The sequence below is a fragment of the Plecotus auritus genome (genome assembly GCF_963455305.1).
Source record: "Plecotus auritus genome assembly, chromosome: 5".
Classification (NCBI taxonomy): Eukaryota; Metazoa; Chordata; class Mammalia; order Chiroptera; family Vespertilionidae; genus Plecotus; species Plecotus auritus.
In genome coordinates this window covers 36,762,904-36,781,997 of record NC_137776.1, presented here as the reverse complement: position 1 = coordinate 36,781,997, position 19,094 = coordinate 36,762,904, and the positions used below count along the sequence as shown (strand labels likewise).

Sequence of the window (19,094 nt, the reverse complement as noted above, 5' to 3'; positions counted from 1 at the left end):
TGTCTCGTGGGAGCTTTCCAGAACTCTCGCCCGCAGGCACCCTTTTCACGCCTCAATTTGGCAGTTAACATCCCATTACGGAGCTCTGACGCTCCAGCTGGGTGCCACACCACCTGTACGTGTAAGAATGCACACCTAGAACTGTTATTTTTTCAGATGTGCATGCCACATTGGCCTGACGAGATGCTCTGGGAATCGAGGTGGCCTCGATCGAGAGGGTTCTACCTCACCACCCTGCACCCATGCTCTGAGCTGTGATGACTTTAGCCCTTCAAGGGTGGGTCTTCTCTCCACTTGGGAATAACATTCCTGAAAATTTCAAAAGACTGACGAATTTCAGAGGAAAGGTGGGGGCGGGGGTGGGGGCGTGGGTGGGCAGTGATTAATCGGAAAACTTATACGCATACATGGACACAGACAATAGAGTGGTGAAGGCCTGGGAGGGGTGGGGGCGGGGTGGAGGGGGTCCATGGGAAAAGCAAAAAAAGGAGACATCTGTAATACTTTCAACAATAAAGAAAAACATTTCAAATAACCAAGGAGAAGCTAACTGTCAAGTACCTGGTCTGCTGGAAATCAATTCATTAAACCAGCTGGGCCCAAGGCCTTCAATCCCCAAAATAAGCTAATTGGCAGAACAAATAGTAATGAGATGAAAATAGAGTGACTTAGCTCTCAGTGGAAGAAGGAGGCCCCAATTAATAGACCGTCAAGCTATCTGGAGAAGCCCGCTGCTTCTTAGCTTCGAGGTTTAAATGGTAGCGTTTCTGACTGGTCATCAGCAATAGATAAAGATTGTGTAGCTACGTGAAGCCCCAGAAATCCTACGTTCACCTACAAAGGTATCTGTCCCCATAAAAGGACTCCATATTTTTTTTTTTTTTTTTTTTTTTTAGTATTTCTTGCGAGAAGGATAAGAAAGAATACACACAGAGCAAAAGTATTGGTCACACGGGGACTTTAGGCCAGCTATGCCCTGCATCATTTTACCTGTACCAAAAACGCACACATTGTGTTTGTAATTCGCAAAAGATCACGAGGAAGAAAAAAACCCTAAAATCGCTTTCTCTCTAATTCTAAAACAAGTTTAAAATCGTTTTACAAAAGCCTCTGCTCTGAAATATGTAATGGACTCAGAATGTGAACACTGATATGTTTTTCAGAGAGACCATGTAGAAAAATGACGCTCTCAAGGAAAGTTATAGCCAAGCTATGCCTAACTGTTGCTGCCCATCTCTATTCTACATAGTAGAGTAAACGTGTTCTGCCTGCTTCCCGAGTGACAAGGGACAGGTGGTATCTGCCCGCCTTCCTGAGACACAAGTACCTGGAGCCCCGTGGGAATGGACAGAGCAGCATGAAGCTGTTGCAGTGCCCGGGGCTCCCACTAGATGGCAGTGTGCCAAGCTGTCAGGCAGCTGCACCCACTTTAATAAAGCACTCCTTCCCTCCCCCAAACAGCGTAACCCAGATGGTGTGTTTAATTTTGACACAAAGCACAGCATTTTATCTCTGGAAATAATATACAAAGAGACAAAACAGATGAACAGTGTGGTGGCTGCTGCCCAGGGGGATAAACGGAACCCGACCACATGGTGTGGACATGAGCACAGTGAGACCAGGGACACGCCAGGCCACACCAGCATGGGACGTCTGCGGACACCAGCGTCCTCATTCGTGGAAGGGCGACAGCGGCCACATATCTTGCAGCCTACTGCATTCATGACTTTCATTGTCTGAGCAATACTAAACATTTAAGTCAGTGTGACCACCTCATGGTAACAGGTTTAGGAACTACGTACAGCAGGATTTCAGCCACAGTTGGATGCATACAAAAACAGCTGTTAAAAATCTACTGGAAAGAGTCACTTCTAAATATACTTCTGTGAAATTTTAAATTATGGCAACTCTTCCTTTGAAAAACAAATGCTTAAAGTAGAATATTAAATATTTAACTCCAGCCTTCTAACATCCTATAAATGAGTTTACTATGTAGACTCACTTAACCACAGCGTCTGTTGAGGTGTAAAATTTCAGGGTCTCCATACACCATCTGGCCTGCCTATCTCCCTAGACAAAGAGTACAGTCTGTGGGCCCAGAGAGACCCCAGAACAGGCACAGGGGCCAGGCACAAAGGACTTTTCCTCATGGTGTCCCCATCACCCAACCCCCAGCCAGCACCCCGGAACCTGAATGGGCAACGGGGTCACCGAAACAATGTCACTGCACAGTTCCTCCCAAGAAACAACTGGTCGCCCAGCCGTGAGTTTTGGAACTGGCGGAAGGGACCAGTGCAGTCTGCAATCTCCTCAGCTAGACCCTCAGTTAAAGAGATTTAGAACTGTGAGGGCCCTCCACCCATTGTGCTTCGTTCCCTGATGGCACCTGCAGAAGAAGCTGCAACCCCACCCACAGCTCCCAAGGTTGAGGACCTCACTGGGTCCCACAGACCCCAGGGACACTGGGCACATTTCACGCTCCCCTCTGCTTCTGGTCATCCGCTAAACCCGTGTTATGGGAGTAAATTTGTCACAATTTAGAAGCTTCTGACAAAGAAATCTGTATCTGATTTCAGTCTCTTCAGTCTGACTAGGTTGAGCCTGTTGTTCTGTGGCGTCATCACAATGCCTGAATAAACCTGAACGTCAGGTAATCACAGGTTTTACAATTCCGTGTGCCAGGGGCCAGGGCCCTTTGCAAGTGGAGCCACAGACTTCGCTGGTCAACTGTGAATACTTCTTTCCAAGAGGAGGACTGGCTTGCCATTAACCTCCATGGAGAATGTTTCTTCCGAGGAGTTGGAAGGTTTCACATAGATGAGTTGATCTGTGAAAACCTAGGGAACAGCCGAGCTGGGAGGAGGCTTGCTGGAAGCCGGCAGGTGTGCTGGCCTTAGTCAGCAGGAATTTGAGTTCGAAAATAGTGCCCTTTGGTCATTTCGCAACATCCGTAAGAAGCAGATTTGCCAGATTTTAAAAATGGAAATTACATGATCTTGAACAGCTGAGTACCTTGCTCTTCCTGCCCGATGGGTCCTGGCGAGTGATGAGCACCTGGCTTTGAGGTGTTATTACCACCCAGTGCGTGCATTCAGGGCTTCTCCTGGTCCCCTCAGGGCTGGTCTCCAGGATGGGATGGGGTGGGGTGGGAGGCTCCAGTGGCGGTGACGGTGGGTGGGCAGGTGACACGTGCACAGAGGTGGTGTCTGCAGCCCACGCTGGGGTCATCTTCCATTCTAAAACCCACCGCCTTGACCCATCTGCTGTTTTCTCACCCCCGCCGGGCAAATGGTGGAGAGGGACATTTCTTCACTACCAGGAACACACCAGTGCTAGCCCAGAGATGACTGGCACGGAGGCAGGACCCAGGGAGGGAGCACCAAGGCCGCCCACCCACCCCATTCAGAAATATGAGCCCAGTCTCCAGGGGTCCCTTTGTCTGCTTCCCCAGAAGCAGCTGACATCTGCATTTGGTAGGGACCCTCGTGACTTCGAAAGACAGCATCTAATTTAAAGAACATACAAGCCACCAGCGCTCGTGGGCCACGGAGAGCTCAGCTCCAGGCCTCTTCTCGGATTGCCAGGAGCACGGCCTACACTTCAGGCAGGAGAACGGCCTGAGTTCAGAACCACACTCGAGCGTCTGTCTCCATGATGGAGGAGTGGCGAAAACGGACCCACGCTCCCCAGCTTTCTTTCCTGTGTCCAGGGTTTACTGAGGCCCTGCTCCTGCTCACTGAACACCTCTCCTCTGGTCACTGCCAGCCTCCCCCCTCCCCAGGAGTCCCCGGGGCAAAACCACCCTGTAAATCCCTTATTGTTCAAATAATGTGTAGCAGCCACATACAAAGCATCCGATGAGGGGAAAGTGCCTAATATTCCAAAGACTCCGGGAAACACGTAATGACACTCGAAGGATAGGGACTAGGTAGTAGGGCCCCTTATTTCCCAAAGCAAAATATGGGTCATTCCATGCCGAGTGAGCAACAGGAGTGCACTCTGTGGTTTCACACACACTGAAGAGGTTGAGACCCTGGGGGATGGTGGGGTGGTGGGGACCGAGCTCAGCTAGGGATGTCACGGACTGTCAGGCCCACGCTGCGTGTTTAAAACCGCTCGGGTCGAACAACAAATAACATGTCAAACAGAATGTTAAGTCAATCCTTCCAGTGTTAAATCATAAAAAACAACACATTGATGCACATGACTACACTCCTCCCACTGTTCAAAGCTCCCTCTTCCCAGTAAGATCCATCTTCCAGCCCCGCTGTTTAAACAGCCCTTACCTGGTCCTTTAGAAACTCCGCAATGCAATTCCGGGATCACGGAATAGTAATATTCCAAAGTGGGTAGCACGTGCCCCCCGTCCCCACTTGTGTTTGAACTTAGACATAATAGATTAAGGAGCAGCCTTGCTACTTTCTCCTGAGTCCAGGCTTGTGGAGGCGGACAGAGGACAGACAGGTGAGGAGGGGAGAGAGGCAGCAGACAGAGGCACACTCACCACTGGGCTGGCCCGTGCCGAGCTGGCTCTGGAGGAGGCGCGGGAGCTGGAGTTGAGGTGGCCACTGTGCTCCGAGGGCTGTGCGCACAGCCCGGTGGGCCGCAGGCAGGCAGAGAGAAAGGGACAGGTTAGCAGAGATGCATGGAGGACAGAGGCCCCACCCAGGGCTCTGTTAGCTGAGAGGCAGCCCTGTGCAATGCAGAGGAGAGAGGTGAGCATGGAACAGGCTTCCCACTAAGCGAATGCCCACTAAGAATGAAAAACATTAGTCATCACATCAGAAGAACACAGAACGCTTGGTTAGTAAGGAGGAAGTGACACAAAGCCTCTGTTGGACTTGGCGTGGAGTCGCGCCTGGTGGGTGCACAGAGGGCCGCCTCACTGCTGTGGAAGGGACGTCAGAACGTGAGCCGCCTCCCGGACCCGCACGGAGCGTGGAGCGCAGACCCGGGCCTGGCGCTGGGCTAGAGGAATGTTGGCTTCTCTACCCTCTTCCCAAGTGGAAGCAAAATAGAGTGAAGGTTCAGACAAAAGACAGGCATCGATCTGTCTGTCCCCCTACCTAAACTCTCCCGGGAAAGGAAAACGCCAGCAACTTATCTGGGAGCCACACCCTCTTAACTTCGATTTGTGGTCACGTTCGTCCTCATCCTAGATACGTTTCACGTTTCCTTGCTGCTGTTGCTTTTTAATCCTTACTTTCCTCTCGAGCACGGCAGGGTGGGATCACGGGCGCCCAGCAGGCTTGGCACGGCCAGAGGAGCAGCCCTGCAGGGGGGCGCTTCCCGATACAGACACAGGGCACCCACTGGGACACCCGCAGGCGTTACCCCACGCACATTACAGGGGCCACAGCGCTGGGGTGCTCGCCATTGTCATCTTAAACACCAGCTCTTCAGGGCCCGTTTTCCCAGCAGATGTGATTCCCTGAGGGTGAGGACTGCATTGATCCCATTCTGAGTCCCAGTGACCAGGTAAAGGCCTGGCATGCAGCGTGCACTAAAAAAATACTTGTTGAATGAAAAATTTCAATCTGAGACTATAAACAGCCTTGGTCAAGAGGAGCAAGTTTCCCAGACCCATCCTCTCCCCATCCATTCCTTATTTACTCACACTCACACTCACAGGCAAGGCATTGTCTCAGGTGCACAGACGATGGTATGTAAGAACCATGGCCATACGGGACATACGAGAAATGTACAGCAGCATCTCTAGCCTCCTCTTGTAGCTTTACTGTGCAAAATAAAGGAAAACACCTAACCCGCACCTTAAGGCAGAAGACGTCGCCTTTGGGTTTGCGGATATGAGAGAGGAGACTTCCTCCGGCAGACAAGTCCTGCCAGTTCCTGTCACCCACATCCTGGTTCAGGGTGCAGGGATAAGGCAGTGTTCTGAGCTTACTGCCGACCCAAGTTTCCCCAACTCCTAGGCAAAAAGTGTCTCCCATCCTCCCACCTGCCCTGATCCTGCAAAGACGTTTCAAGTTCGTATTGCGATGGTCCGCGTACTGCCCCAGAGCTGCTTGTGTTGGGGAGTCAGTGTGACACATGTGGGGCTGAGGGAAGTTGGAAAGATCTGAGTTCCAGTCCAGGCTCCATCTGCTGTTGGCCATGAGACTTTGGAAAAGTGACTCAGCCTGTCATCTGTGACGGGAAGTAAGGACCCTGACCACACGAGGCACCGAGGGCTAAGGGAGGATGCACAGTGGGCGTTTCCCCGCCTGCCTCTCACTCTTCTGCTAGAAACAACGCCCACGGTTCCTGATCACTGCCCGGCGTGTCAAACAACCGAGAGCCACTTCACACACAGCCACGCACACAGCTTAATAATGGCAAGGAAGGCGTAAAGCAGTTTTCAAGCAAAACAGCTCTACTTTCCAGAACCAGTCACTCAGTCTCACGATAATGAAGTCACTTAGCTGTAAACACTTCTTGTGGTGGAGGATGACGTCTTGGAAGAATGGAGGCGAGAGGGGTCCAAGAGCAAGGCTATCCCGGGCGGGCTGGGGCAGCCTGGGCTCTGAGGCCGCTCTCGGGGCTCTGGAGAGGATGGACCCGAGCTTGTCACAAGATGGGTGCATTTATCAGGTGCCACAGCTACTCTCTGGGCAGAGAGCCTGGGGGAGCTCTGCTAAGCCCCATCCTGAAAGGGGGCCCTTGTCCGCGTGGAGAGGGACCGTGAGGCTGGAGAGACGGCGTGGGAGGTGGGAGCTCCTGAAGCTTCCTCCCACTCAGCCAGCTGCTTTGCTGCTGAGAAGAGAGCTGGCGCCCCAAGATCTCTTTCGAGAAGTTTGACCCCAGGGTTCAACTTACTCAATTGAAGAAACGAACGCTGCTGAGCTCCTCCTGCGTGGGAGTGCACTCTTCAGCGGGGAAAGAATTTCTTCTGATTCTCTTTAATGGTCTGCATGGTGTGATACCAGGGACATGCGGCCCTATTTTAGGGACCCATGCTGCCAGGACGAGGCCTTTCATTTCCTTCACTCCAGGAAAGCCCCTCCCCCGGGGCGAGGCCTACCAGAGGCTGGACAGACAGGAGCTACTGCCTCTGAAGGCCAAGATCAGCTACTCCAGAAAAGTCCAGCTACAGAGGCGGCATTTAAAGAGAATCTATGTCACACGTCCCCACAAGACAGCAGAAGTTCTACTTGGGCCACAGGAAACTTAGCTCTTGGGGAAGTCTCATTCTCTTAAAGAATGAGTATGCCGTCTCTTTTCTGATAAAAGAACATCACTTAGTGGCATTTATCCATCACATATGACCTAAAGCTATCTTACCCATTAGCTTTATGAACTTTATAACGGCCTACACAAATATCTAAGAACTGTGGAAAGCGGGCTCCACTACATGAAAAATGTTATGCAATATAAAATTGGTAAATGTTTAATTAGATGTCAACGAAAACTAATGCTATGTTATTTAATTATTAGATATAATATTCATAAAGTCACATTCTAAAGAAAACTGTAGGTTATACTATAGGTTATTCTTTGTAAGAATCTCTGAATATTCATGATGATTGGAGAAATAAAAAAAATCATAAAATTGGATTATTTGACTAATTTATGAAGTAGCCAATCATTTAGGAAAGCAAAATTAGAGAAACACTTTCAAGTATTTCTTAGGAAACCATTCTATTGCACGTGGGGCGTGGCGCATTTTTATGGGATTTTGTGGGGGTGCCCTGGGGTGCAGAATTGCTGACCATGGGGAGGGCTGGGGAGGGTTGATACTCGGTTTCCACTGGTCCTGGGAGAGGCTCACTAGCTCCCTCGCTTCCACAACTGACCGTTCGCTTCTCTATTTGTTTACCTCCATCACCCACTCGTTCACTCGCCCAACTTTTTCATTCAACAAGTATTTCATGTACAACGACCACACCTTTATTGAAATACCATTTCCAACCCTTTGAAGAGGTGGGAAGGCAAAATAAAATGAGGAAATGGCATATGTGTAATGTTCTGAGTCTTTGAATGTGTTCATCGTCCTCGATGATCCAGAGGTGGAAATAATGGTGCCTGTCTGATTCTCCCTTTCCTCCTCCTAAGACTAACTCCTTCACTGCTTACGCACTGTCTGCCTGTGGCAGGGAAGAGCTGGTGAAGCTCAGTCCGGGTCAGTCTCCTCCCTGTGACTGTAATGAGTGAGGACATTGAACTAACACCCACAGACTTCGTGATTTCCATTATCCATGCCCCTTCGTACGATGGAAATTGAGACGAGACAGTCCTTCCTTCCTGTGACCTAGGCCAGTTACCCCCGGGGCTGGAACGGTGCCGGGCGAGGCACCCAGGTCATGCAGCACATGGGAGGAAGCTCTGGGAACACAGACAGCGCCTTACAGCATAGGAACCAGAGGCACTTCCCCGCTGAGCTCCACCGAGACAGCTGTCACCGAACACAGACGCCTGCGGCACAAACAGACCGTCAGGACAGGGCGCCTTCCTCTCGCCCGCCCGGCACCCAGAAAACTCCGCAACACAAGCCAAGGCAGACAGGCACGTGCCGGGAGCGCGACCTGAAGGACACCGAGAGGGAAGGCATGCAGGGAGGGCTCACGGCCACCGTCCCAGGGCAAGTGCTGGGGAGCAGGGCAGGGATGTGCAAAGTCCAAGGGAGAGATGTTTAGCTGTGGCCGACAGCAGTAGGTTCTTTCAATCTATGACTCTGAAAAAGACCCTCGCTGAGTGACAACCTGTTAGCCCAGATTTAGCTGAGCAAACCATTCAAATATCCTGACTTCTGTCACGGCATCCTTGTACCCGGCATTTAGAAAATGACTCGAATATGAAGTGGCTTTGGAATAAAATAGGATATTAATTGCAGTTTGATTTTTATAATTATTTAAAACTTGTGAACTAGAAAACAGAATATCTGATTAACATGAAAACCCCATGTAATGAAACACCGAGGGTAACAGGAGTTCACAATACCGTGAATGGCCATGTCAGCCTTGGCCCAGCTCAAAGGGCCTCCCATCTCCCGTTTCCCCTGACACAGCTTGTTTGCTCAGCCAGTGACGTGTCTAATTCACAAGTGTGCAATCTGATGGAGATTCAGGAAGGTAATAACCACTTAGCATAGCCACTTTGAATATTTAAGTTTCCCACTCACATATGTACCTTGTATTTAATACTGGAAATTTCCAAAGTAATACAGCACACAGAGGATTAATACCTGTTAATGTTACACCAAAGCAATAAAAAGTCACCTTTCTTTCTGCCAATGAATTAAGTAAACATTGCCTTGCTCCATTCCTGACCAACAAGGCTAGACAAACACTGCCTTCCTGGGGACTGAAGCCGGGTGACAGTTACTGTCAGCTGTGGGGAGAATAAAACCCAGATCTGGTCAAAGGTGACAGACACCATGCAGGTGTGAGCTCCACGTCACTGGCAGGTCACTCCCAGCGGGGCTGCTGACAGATGCAGGTTTGCGGGGTGGGGCGTGCACGCACAGTGGGGACACGACGGGGCGGGCAGAGGGGCCTGGAGGGGGGGTGAGCACACGAACCCGGTAACTCCCCGCTGGCCGGGCAGCGCTGTGCAGGCAGGAGGGCTGGAGGATGGAAGTAAATGGCATGTTTAAAAGTCTTGACAAAAAAAAAAAAGTCTTGACAAAAAAGGGCAACAAATCCCAAGCCAGGTAATCAGATACTTTTAGTTAGCATGGCAGCCAAAGTGTTGTGCAACAGTTAGAAGAAAAAGTCGATGTTTTCAGTATATCTGATAGATACAAACGCAAGTTCACAGGAAAGAGAAATGCAAGATGATTGTTAACTTTAAAACACTATACTTCCCCAGCATCTTCGAAATATGACTATTTTCTAGTCATTTCTTTCCAGGTATTCCTGGAAGAAGGCGTGAGGGGATGAGGCAGAATGGTGACAAGGTAAACAACACCCCACAAGAGCAACCAAACCCGCAGTCAAACCCCAGGTTAAGAAAGCACTGAGGAGTGTTAATCCACACACGTCCACGCAGGGAGAGGGAGCAGCAGTGCATTTATTTCTAGCAAAGGGTGCCGGGAGCAGCCTTCACGACACAAGGAGCTGTCGGCCTGCGGCTGCTGGCCAGCCAGAGCCCTGCAGGGTGTGCTGGGACGTGAAGGCTGGTGTGGCCGCAGACTGAGCCCCAGAATAGCATCGTGACTCATTTCCAGGCACAGGCCATGGAAAGCCCGCAGCACAGGGCCACCGGGCCAGTCCTGGAATGTGCATGACCAGGGATGAGTCACTCAGCACGCAGGGGAGAGGACAATACAAGGAGAGGACAATTCAGCCTCCATGACTGGGTCCCTACTTGGAGTTCTGACAGGGCCTCCTGGTGCGAGAGCCACAAGGCCTCCCTGCAGCTCACAGGCCCAGCACCCGCTGACCTGCAGGCGGGCCCGTGCAAACAGGAAGCGAGGGGAGCGTGAGCCAAAGAAACAGGGCTGTCCCCCCTCCTCAGAGATGGAGGAGGCCGATCATGCCCCAAAAGCCTTCCAAATTGCTTCCTGGACACAGCAACCAGAGAAAAATATTTTTTTAAAAAACAAATGAAACCCCAAATGGGGAACAATTGCTGGAAGAGGAGGAGGGACCCGAGAGACCAATTTGGGGGCCCTGAGCTTTTGAAAAGACCCATTTGCTAGAGCCTCCTTCTTCCTAAATCCCCTTTTCCTATATAAGGTCTGAAGTTATGTGCGATAATGCTTTTAACAGTTGAGAAAAGTCTTAGCAAGTCAGTGGAGCAATGACAACCACTGCTGGGCTCTGCTCCTCGGATGAAGTGTCCACACATTTACTCCACCGTGAATGACACACAGGGAAGGAGGAGGAGGAAGCAGGGACGTGAGAAGGGGGAGACAGACCCGGCTTCCACTCTGGGCGAACAGGACTTGGGGCGCGAGGCCACCGCGGGGAAGGCCGAGGTCAGAGCAGGACGGCCCCTGCAATCAGAACACAGCGGAGGGGACGAGGCTGCGGCTTCATTTCATCTCAAAGGCACATCGTATTGTACATTCACACAAAACCACCTTTTACAACAAAATCGGTAACAGGCATGCCCTGCAGGGGGCGGGAGACAAAAGGACGATCAGAAGGAAATGAAGTCCCGTTAACTGACAAACTACGGTGGGGACCACACCGGGACTTCTGAGTCTGCACACAGGCAAAACCAGAAGACCACAGGGGCGTTGAACGTCTTTGTCACTGGAGTTCTGATTTTTAAAGTTTGGTGGGAAAAGCTCAAAACCAAGAATTTGCGGCGATATCAACCTTTCTTTTCTGTAGCAGAACATTTCATTGGAAATGGTCTTTGGCGTGGCCTCCTGGGTAATCACACAAAGCAGGCGTCCACAACTCACCGCAGACACGGCGAAGTCAGCGCTGTAATTCTGAGGCCAAGGGTCTGGACATTGCTGGGGGACACTCCTCTAGACGTTAATAATTTCCCCAAATAGAATGTTTTACCCAATGAAAGGACCCTGGGAGAGGCAGCTCTTTCCTCCGTTTCTGTGCTCCAACCAGACAAGGACAGGGCTGCCCCTGAAGGTGGAGTGGCTCCGTTCAGGTAGCTGGGGGGCACCTTACGATGCCCGCCACCCCTTCAAGGCCCGTAACTCGTGCCTGCCCCGCCTACGCCTTGAGTAAGCGGTACCAAAATGACCTGAGCAGGCAAGTGGAATTCTGGGCTAGAGAGGGAGAAACTGTCTGATATTTAACAAAAATGTTGAGACTTGTTCCAGGGGCTGAAAGCACAGGGGCCCACATTGCCATGTGGGAGAAAGCGCCCGCAGCCACCTCCGGACACCGCACGGTCCAGTGCAGGGTTTGCTCTGACATAAACGGTGAGAGATGCTCCTTAGATTAGTCTCCAGGGCTACATCCTGCACTGATACCTCCCTGCCATTAGATTTAAGTAAAATTCAAAAAGCCCAGCAATGGGCGGGGAGATTCCGAGGGCGGGCGAGTGACAGGTGTCGGGCAGCGTGATGCTGGGACACATGCCCGAGGGAAGTGCCGACGAGCCTGATGCTTCCAAATGGCCAGCTCTCATTGTGGCTTTAACTCGGGGATGTGGTGACTTCTCTTACATGAATGTAAGTGAGTCAGACACGTGTTGAACTGTGGTGAACAATCCACTGGTGGGCACGGGGTCTCTACCACCACCTTCTATTTGAGAGCAAGTATCTCCGCTTGGAAAGTGAGCAGGAAGTTTTCTGAAGGACAAAGTGCTCTTTGTAAGAGCAAAAATGCCTGGAGTTAAGAAAATGCATAGAATACCCACAAAACTCTTAAAGGTTTAAACCCCATCAGTAGTTTAACACTCCAAAAGGTGTTAAAACCCACCCATATTTTGCTGCTTACAGCTCACTCAAAACTCTTGGGGGAAGAAGGGTACAGAAGCCCGGAGTGAGGCTGGAGTGTTGATTACTACAGGGGCCGGGAGGCAGCAGTGGGTGTTTGGAAAGTGGGTGAGCAAGCTGATGGGGCTGCCAGAGGCAAAAGCAGGAAGTAGGAGGGGACCAGGCATGACAGAGGCGAGGAGACAGACTCCTGTGGCTCTACCTGGTTACTCCCCCCTTATTCTATCTTTCCCCCTCGGTTTACGCCTTAAGGGTGAGCACACTTCTTAGTTATGACACTTCCTGGCTGCACAGGCGTGTCGGGCAGGTGGGTCTGTCTTCTGTTCCAGAAGTAAACACTAACGTTTGTGATCCTCCTTCCTACACGAGCTCCGTGTTTGCTGTGAACACGAACCTCACTTAGGACAAGCAAGCCTTACCTTCCAGGGCCCTTAAATTATTGACAACTATTTGCCTATCAAAACAGATGCACACCCATGGGAAGGCACTCTGCTGTGCAGACTTGAGGATTTGGATTTGATTTCCGTGCCACCAAGTTTGCATGGACTCTAACACTAACTCTGTTTCCGGGGACTTTCAAGGAGAGACGTTCAAGCTTTTCTTTTTTTTTTTTTTTTGTTTCCTTCTGATGAATTCTAACTACCAAACAGCCACATAAATACTTCCTTTCATTGTATCCAGCTGACCAGCACAATTCATCTGAATTACACATATCATACTAATTACTGCTCAACAACTGACTTTACAATCCATCCAAATGAAAATCTGTAAAGTAGATGTTAAGAGAGAAAAGAGCTGAGTTCACACACACACGAGGTTGCATGCTACAGAACCTGTAGTTTCTGGAGAGAGGATGTGAAAGATTTAAATGGAAACCAACCAACTTCTCCTCTCTGGATGAGGACACGGTAGAGGATCTGCCGTCACCGCTGTAGGTGGAGTTCTGGGCACCAAAGAAGACATTGTAAGTGATGCACAGTTCCTTACCGTCGTCCCCAAGGCCCCGCCTGTCCCGGTCAAAGGCAAATACAGAGTACACAACCACACCACATTAGCCCTCCACCGAGGGAGGATGGAGACCTGCACCGCAGCAGAAATTCTTAGCAACTAGAGGTTCTGAGCTGTCGTTCATGTTCCAGCGTTGACATCTCCGTGATGCCTGTAACTTCACTATTATTGTTTTTCACCATTTCCCACCTCTAGTCTTATTTGCAATTCCTTACTAAATCTTATAATGGACGGTCTATCACCTGCTAGTCTAGACTTACAGTATTACATACCTTCTTAGCTACCTAAAACTCCATTGATGCAAATTCTGCAATCTTCCTTCAGGCCAGCATGCCCGAGGGCTCCCGCTCAGCCTGAGAGAGCCACCCCTTCCATCTGAGAACCACTATCCGCAGAAAGCAACTGGCCGACAGCTGTGATTGTGGTTTTACCGGATATATACTCTAAAAACTCCCGAAACCAACCCAGAATTTAGATGGGGAGGCAATTGTAAATGCTACAAATGCAGGCATGAGGTGGGGATCAGAACAATGAAGTGGTCCCCCTATGGAGACTGAGTTCCCTGCAGAGGAAACAATGTTTCCAAACTCCTACCTTCAGCCTGGTCTTTTCACTCCTTCCCTCACTGGTATTCCCACATCGAGAAAGCTTCCCAACCCCACCCAGCCTTTCTCCAAGCTCATCCTAGGTCGTCGGGTTCTGCCCCCGATCTGCCTAGCCATGCTGCTTGCTGCATTAGATGTAGGCTATTTGGTTCTTCAATCATTATACTTCTGGATTATTTATTAAATCAGTTTTATATCCAATTTTACTCTGTGGCACACAGTTTTACAATCAAGTTCTTTTGTATTTCTAGAGGCATTACTTAAAATCTTAGTAACTCATAAAGCATAGTTTTATTCCAGTAACATAAAAACCGAGATTAAAATATTGGGCTGCATTTGTAGAACACAGAGCCTGATGTCCCTTGTCCTGTCACAAAAAGTGGCAGCTACACGTGCGGGATGTTCTAGAGAAGAAGGTGATGTTGGGTAGAAGTCAGACTAAAGAGCTTCTACAGCAATTTCCAACTCTCAACGATAGACTTTGTGATCAGTTAAGGTGAACCACTGCACTGAGGGTGAAAAGCTGCAGACTAGTCGCTACCACCCCGACGGGCAGACTGGGCCATCAGAGCCCCTGTGGCTCTTGTCCTGAGGGCCAGCGGGGCACAGGCTGCAGGACACAATGGTGTGCCACGTGCCCTGTCCCAGAGTGGACAGAAACGTAAAGAAATACGTAACAGGACTGGAGGAAGTCCAAAGGAGGTCTGTGCAAAGAGCAACGTAAGTAGGAAGGCAGCCTGTAAGCGGGAGGATGTTTTTCTTAGCCTGGAAGGGGAGACGCGTACAAAGACAGAAGTGTATGCATTCCTTAACAGGAAGGAGGGGAAAACCCGGTCAGCCGTTTCAGAAAGCTAAGGTGGGGTTGGGTGACCCCTTTGAAACCTGACCATAGAATTTAAGTATATTTATGACATAGCTTAATATAATTAAGATAAATTAAAAAAAATACTATGTTACACAACTAGTAAAATATATTATTACAAAAAAGAAAGTGAAGCAAACATTAAGAACAGGAGGAGTTTACATAATTTAATGTATAACAGATCTGCAGCAGGTCATGAAACAATTAAAAATGTAGGCAATTTAGCCTTTTGAAATCCACAGAGACCTCCCTTATAAATGCCCAGGCCTCCCCGGCTCCTCTCCCACACTCCTGCTTGGTCCCTTCCTTCTTCTCTTCTCCCCCTGTCCCCCACAGAGGATGACTCCCTTCTGTCCCCAACCCTGCACCGTGAGCATTCCAACGCTGGTATCCAGGAAAACACAGGCTCTGCCCGTCTTAAAAATTACAAACTAGAAACGTGGAAGGCTGGAAATGTCAAATTTCAGTATATTTGAAAGCTGAACATACATAATATACACATTATACACATACAGGGCCATAAAATAATGAAAGAGCTAATCTTTAGTTCTAGATCTTTTAAACCTAGGGATTCTTATCCATTTGAGTGTCTTACACTACCACGTAGAATGTCAGAACACTAACATTCTAAGAATGTTTATTAGTTGAAAAACATTAGCTCTCATTCTGTCATGTGCTGGGGGGAAAAAAGAGAACCACTGTAACACAGAAACAAAAGCAGCTAGATTGAGCAATATGTTTTAAAAGCTTTGCAGCAACCTGTTTGAATTCTGTGCCATGCAAACGTACTGTACTAACCCTGCCAGATCTTCTGCTTGGGGGCTGTGATCCGTATAACTCTCCATCGTAACCATTTGTCTGTTTCAACGAAGAAAAGAAGAAAGTGACATCAGCATACAAATGAAGGCAGATTATAGACAGATACAGATCAGCAAGGAAGAATCAACCAGGTATAAGGGGAGCGGATGAATGAGAGCCCAGGACACCCCAAGTCCCAGCGTGACCCCGAATGCCTCCGCCTCCCATCTGCTCCTCTGCACCCCAGGAAAGTCCACTCAGTGTCACTTGTAACTACAGGGCATCTGAGACTTAAAGCAAAATCCCTCCTGTGGACGAAGCCCATGGGCCTGGGCGCAGTAGCTTTCAGGGCAGTTTCTTCTCGTTTCCAGCTTGATGGCCGTGCTGCGGAAATCCCAGCATGCAAGAAGCCTGCCTGCCAGGCTAGGGGGGTCATGGTTCGGCCTGAGCCAGTCAGTGTTCCGTTCTGGGTCGGGGTAAGTCCCTGATAATCGTGGCCCATTATGAAGTTTTATTCAGAAATTCAGATACAGCTTCTATTCAATCTATAATGAAATGTAAAAGTTCATCATGGAAAAATAGTAGGATACATCCTCTACATTCGTTTTTCATTCATCCAGTCTTCCTATTTCCCCCCCCAAAATAAAATCTGAGGACATATTTCATGATTTCATAATTTATCCTCCAGAAAAATGAGAGCAGTGATCAAGTTCAGTATTACCTGCCTCTTCTCTTCTCTGCTCCCAGTTCAAGTTTCCCTAACCCAACGTGCTGGGCTTTCTAAACTGTGCTTATTCACCTACAAGGACATGTCGGCTGATCAACAGCTGTCAAGTGACAAAGACATAACCAGCTCTGGTGACAGAGAAAGGAGGGGCAGGGCATACAGCAGGCAAGAAAGGCAGGAGATACCAGGAGTCACGGACACGAGTCCAAATTCCAAGCAGAAGCTCTGTCATGTGACCTTAAGTTATTTAATCCCGGACCCCCCTCTTCCTGGGCTGCGGAATTGTGCATAGTAATGTATACTTTCCAAGGCCGCCGTGAGGATCAAACTGATTAAAACGGGAGGGGAGACGGTCGCCCATATTTTGCAGCTACGACATTAATGCAGAATAAGTAAAAGAATTTCTGGACAGATTAAAAACCAGATTCACGGAACCTTGACTCTAAAAGTATATATTTACTTCTGATACAGCTAAAAAACAACAACAACAGACCAACTTGAAGTTTCTAGATTACAGTATGTAGAAATCAATTTGAAAACTCTGGGGGAGATATTAAAATTTCTGAAATGAGTTTAATAGAAAAAATGTTTAGAGATGGGCAGGAATTTTACTCAGTCTAATTTCTTCTCTCAACTAACAAAGAGTATGTGATCCGGAAATCCGTGTCACGGACTTGCATATTTCAGACCTCAGGCGCATTCTCCTGCTGTTTAAAAACTAGTTTCGGGGAAAAATGTAACAATGAAGGCTAACATGGATCCACTCTGGGTAACCTTTACTATCATGAGTGAGGAATAAAAACGTTTCACATGTAAACACTGCATTTCCACTGCTGCCTAGGAAGCGCGGGCTGCTGTAGACACATCTTTCTTTTGGTCTCATTCTCTAACGCCCAGCAGCATGGAGCAGAGGGAGGGTGGGGGATGGGGGAGTGGTCCTCTCTCATCCATCACCATTTTTCTTTTGGCCTTTCACGACTACGCAGGGAACTCTTAGTTTGAGGGCTTTGGGGGAACACTCACCCTTTTCTGGTGGAAGAGGATTCTGCCATGGGGGATATATTCCTAGGACATATTCCCAAATCTATGGGCTCTTAACCACATCTCTATAGTGACAGGTACTTGGGCCTTCTGAAAGACACTAGCAATGCTCCCCCAGATGGTTTTATATGTTGTATGTTGATGGGTGGGGCTGCTTTATGTGCCGTGGTAGGGTCAAGAGAGCTGAAAATTAACTAGAACATCAGAATAAAAAGTCCACAGACAGAACTTCGTTAAGTCAGACCTCTGATGTCCAACCAGCCTGTTCTACGGAATCGTTTTCCGCACTCCGGGCTGTACGGTCCGCCTGCACTGCAGTCACCTGGCCTGCCTCTGAGGACCGTGGGCTCTGACCTAGGAAATCGGAACCCAGGGGCCCGGGAACGTGCATTTTAATGAGCTCCCCAGGTGATCTCACATGCAGAGACACGGGGACACACTGCTATCAGAGAGAGCACTGGGCATGCACAGGTTAGCATTTTCTAAAAGAGGAGAAATAGGACACAAGAATTAATGCTTCATCAGAACCCATCGCGCTCACTCGTGACTCGTGATTAGTCAGAAAGCGCACAACCACCGCCCAGTGCTCGCAAAGCACCCACGAACTTCCACCTGCGAACTTCACACTTGCCCACGCGAGACTCAACTGTTAGCTTTTCTGATGAACAATGTGAGATTATTTTTATAATGAGGCAAAAGACAGCTCACCTTCAAGGGCATGAGAGATGGGGAACAAATGAAGACAGGCAAAATGTACTCCCCATGCTCGGAATTTGGTTGTAAAAAGGAGTGAAGCTGAAAATGAAAGTGAGCACCGAATATCACTAACACATACACGCTTCCGCGCCACTGGGACGGGCCCCAAATGGAATTCACTTTCAGTTGAAAATAAAAAGGCTAAAAATGTAGAAATGTGTCGCCAACACACTTAATGACTTAAAGAATAGAAAGGGGCGAGAACGGCAGTGTCACAGAAATGCTCTCGACGCCAGTGTCCCTGTGGAAGGTGGCCCGGGAGACGCTGGGAAGAGCGCTTTCTCAATCTAATGAGATGCTTCTCGCCTCCCACTGTCCACAGCAGGTCCCAGTGGCTGGACCTCGAGGCCGAGGCCAGGCTGGACAGAGCATCTCCTTGGCAACCCACCCCAGGGGTTCTCCTGCCCTTATGTGGAGACAGCAGCCCCACCAGGAGGCTCCAGGGGTCTGGGGTGCTAAGCCAGTGGATGGCATTATTAATTGTCAACTTAAAGGTAAAAATACCTATTTTTAAACACAGGTATTTGCTAAATAATTGGGAAATGCAATAGAATGAATAAAGCACAAATGCTTCTAGAAAAGTTCCCAAAGTGAAGGTGTGCAAACCGCTCTCATGACCGTAGTACCGAGCCATGTTCATGCCCAGAGCGCTTTCTGGTGAGATGAGATTTTCTTCCGTGCAGCTCATGCTTATGGGCTTCAGAAAGCAGACAGCACAGAAACTCCTGGATAGGTATAAGAGAATACTTTTGAATTTAAACTGATAGTCTTCGTTTTGTTGCTGGCACTGGGGTCTTTCTGGCATGGGGGTCCAGTTGTATGTTTAATCTGAATGGATACAGATTAGAAAACAATGGAGTTTATGAGATAAAATGACCTTAAGTTTAATATTTTAAAGGAACTACAGTTCTTGATCTGATTTGAGGTCCTTGAAGGCAAGAT

The 19,094-nt window shown here is 49.0% G+C and overlaps 1 protein-coding gene across 32 annotated transcripts in view; it reads right to left on the bottom strand.

Moving 5' to 3' along the window:
- The window catches only part of LRRFIP1 (LRR binding FLII interacting protein 1), a 121,493-nt gene that overhangs the window by 26,940 nt on the left and 75,459 nt on the right, over positions 1–19,094 (bottom strand). For 6 of the 32 annotated variants that reach the window (XM_080670409.1, XM_080670412.1, XM_080670418.1 and 3 more), the window contains 2 exons: positions 15,629–15,688; positions 4,505–4,582 (listed from right to left, as the gene is read on the bottom strand). The exons of 6 other annotated variants lie outside the window; for them this stretch is intronic. In XM_080670409.1, coding sequence (XP_080526535.1) covers positions 4,505–4,582; positions 15,629–15,688 — 138 coding nt within the window. Of the gene's footprint in view, positions 1–4,504; positions 4,583–8,346; positions 8,413–9,517; positions 9,563–10,858; positions 10,937–13,235; positions 13,299–15,628; positions 15,689–19,094 lie in introns of all 32 variants that reach the window. 20 more of the 32 variants (XM_080670395.1, XM_080670393.1, XM_080670394.1 and 17 more) reach the window with 8 other exon arrangements.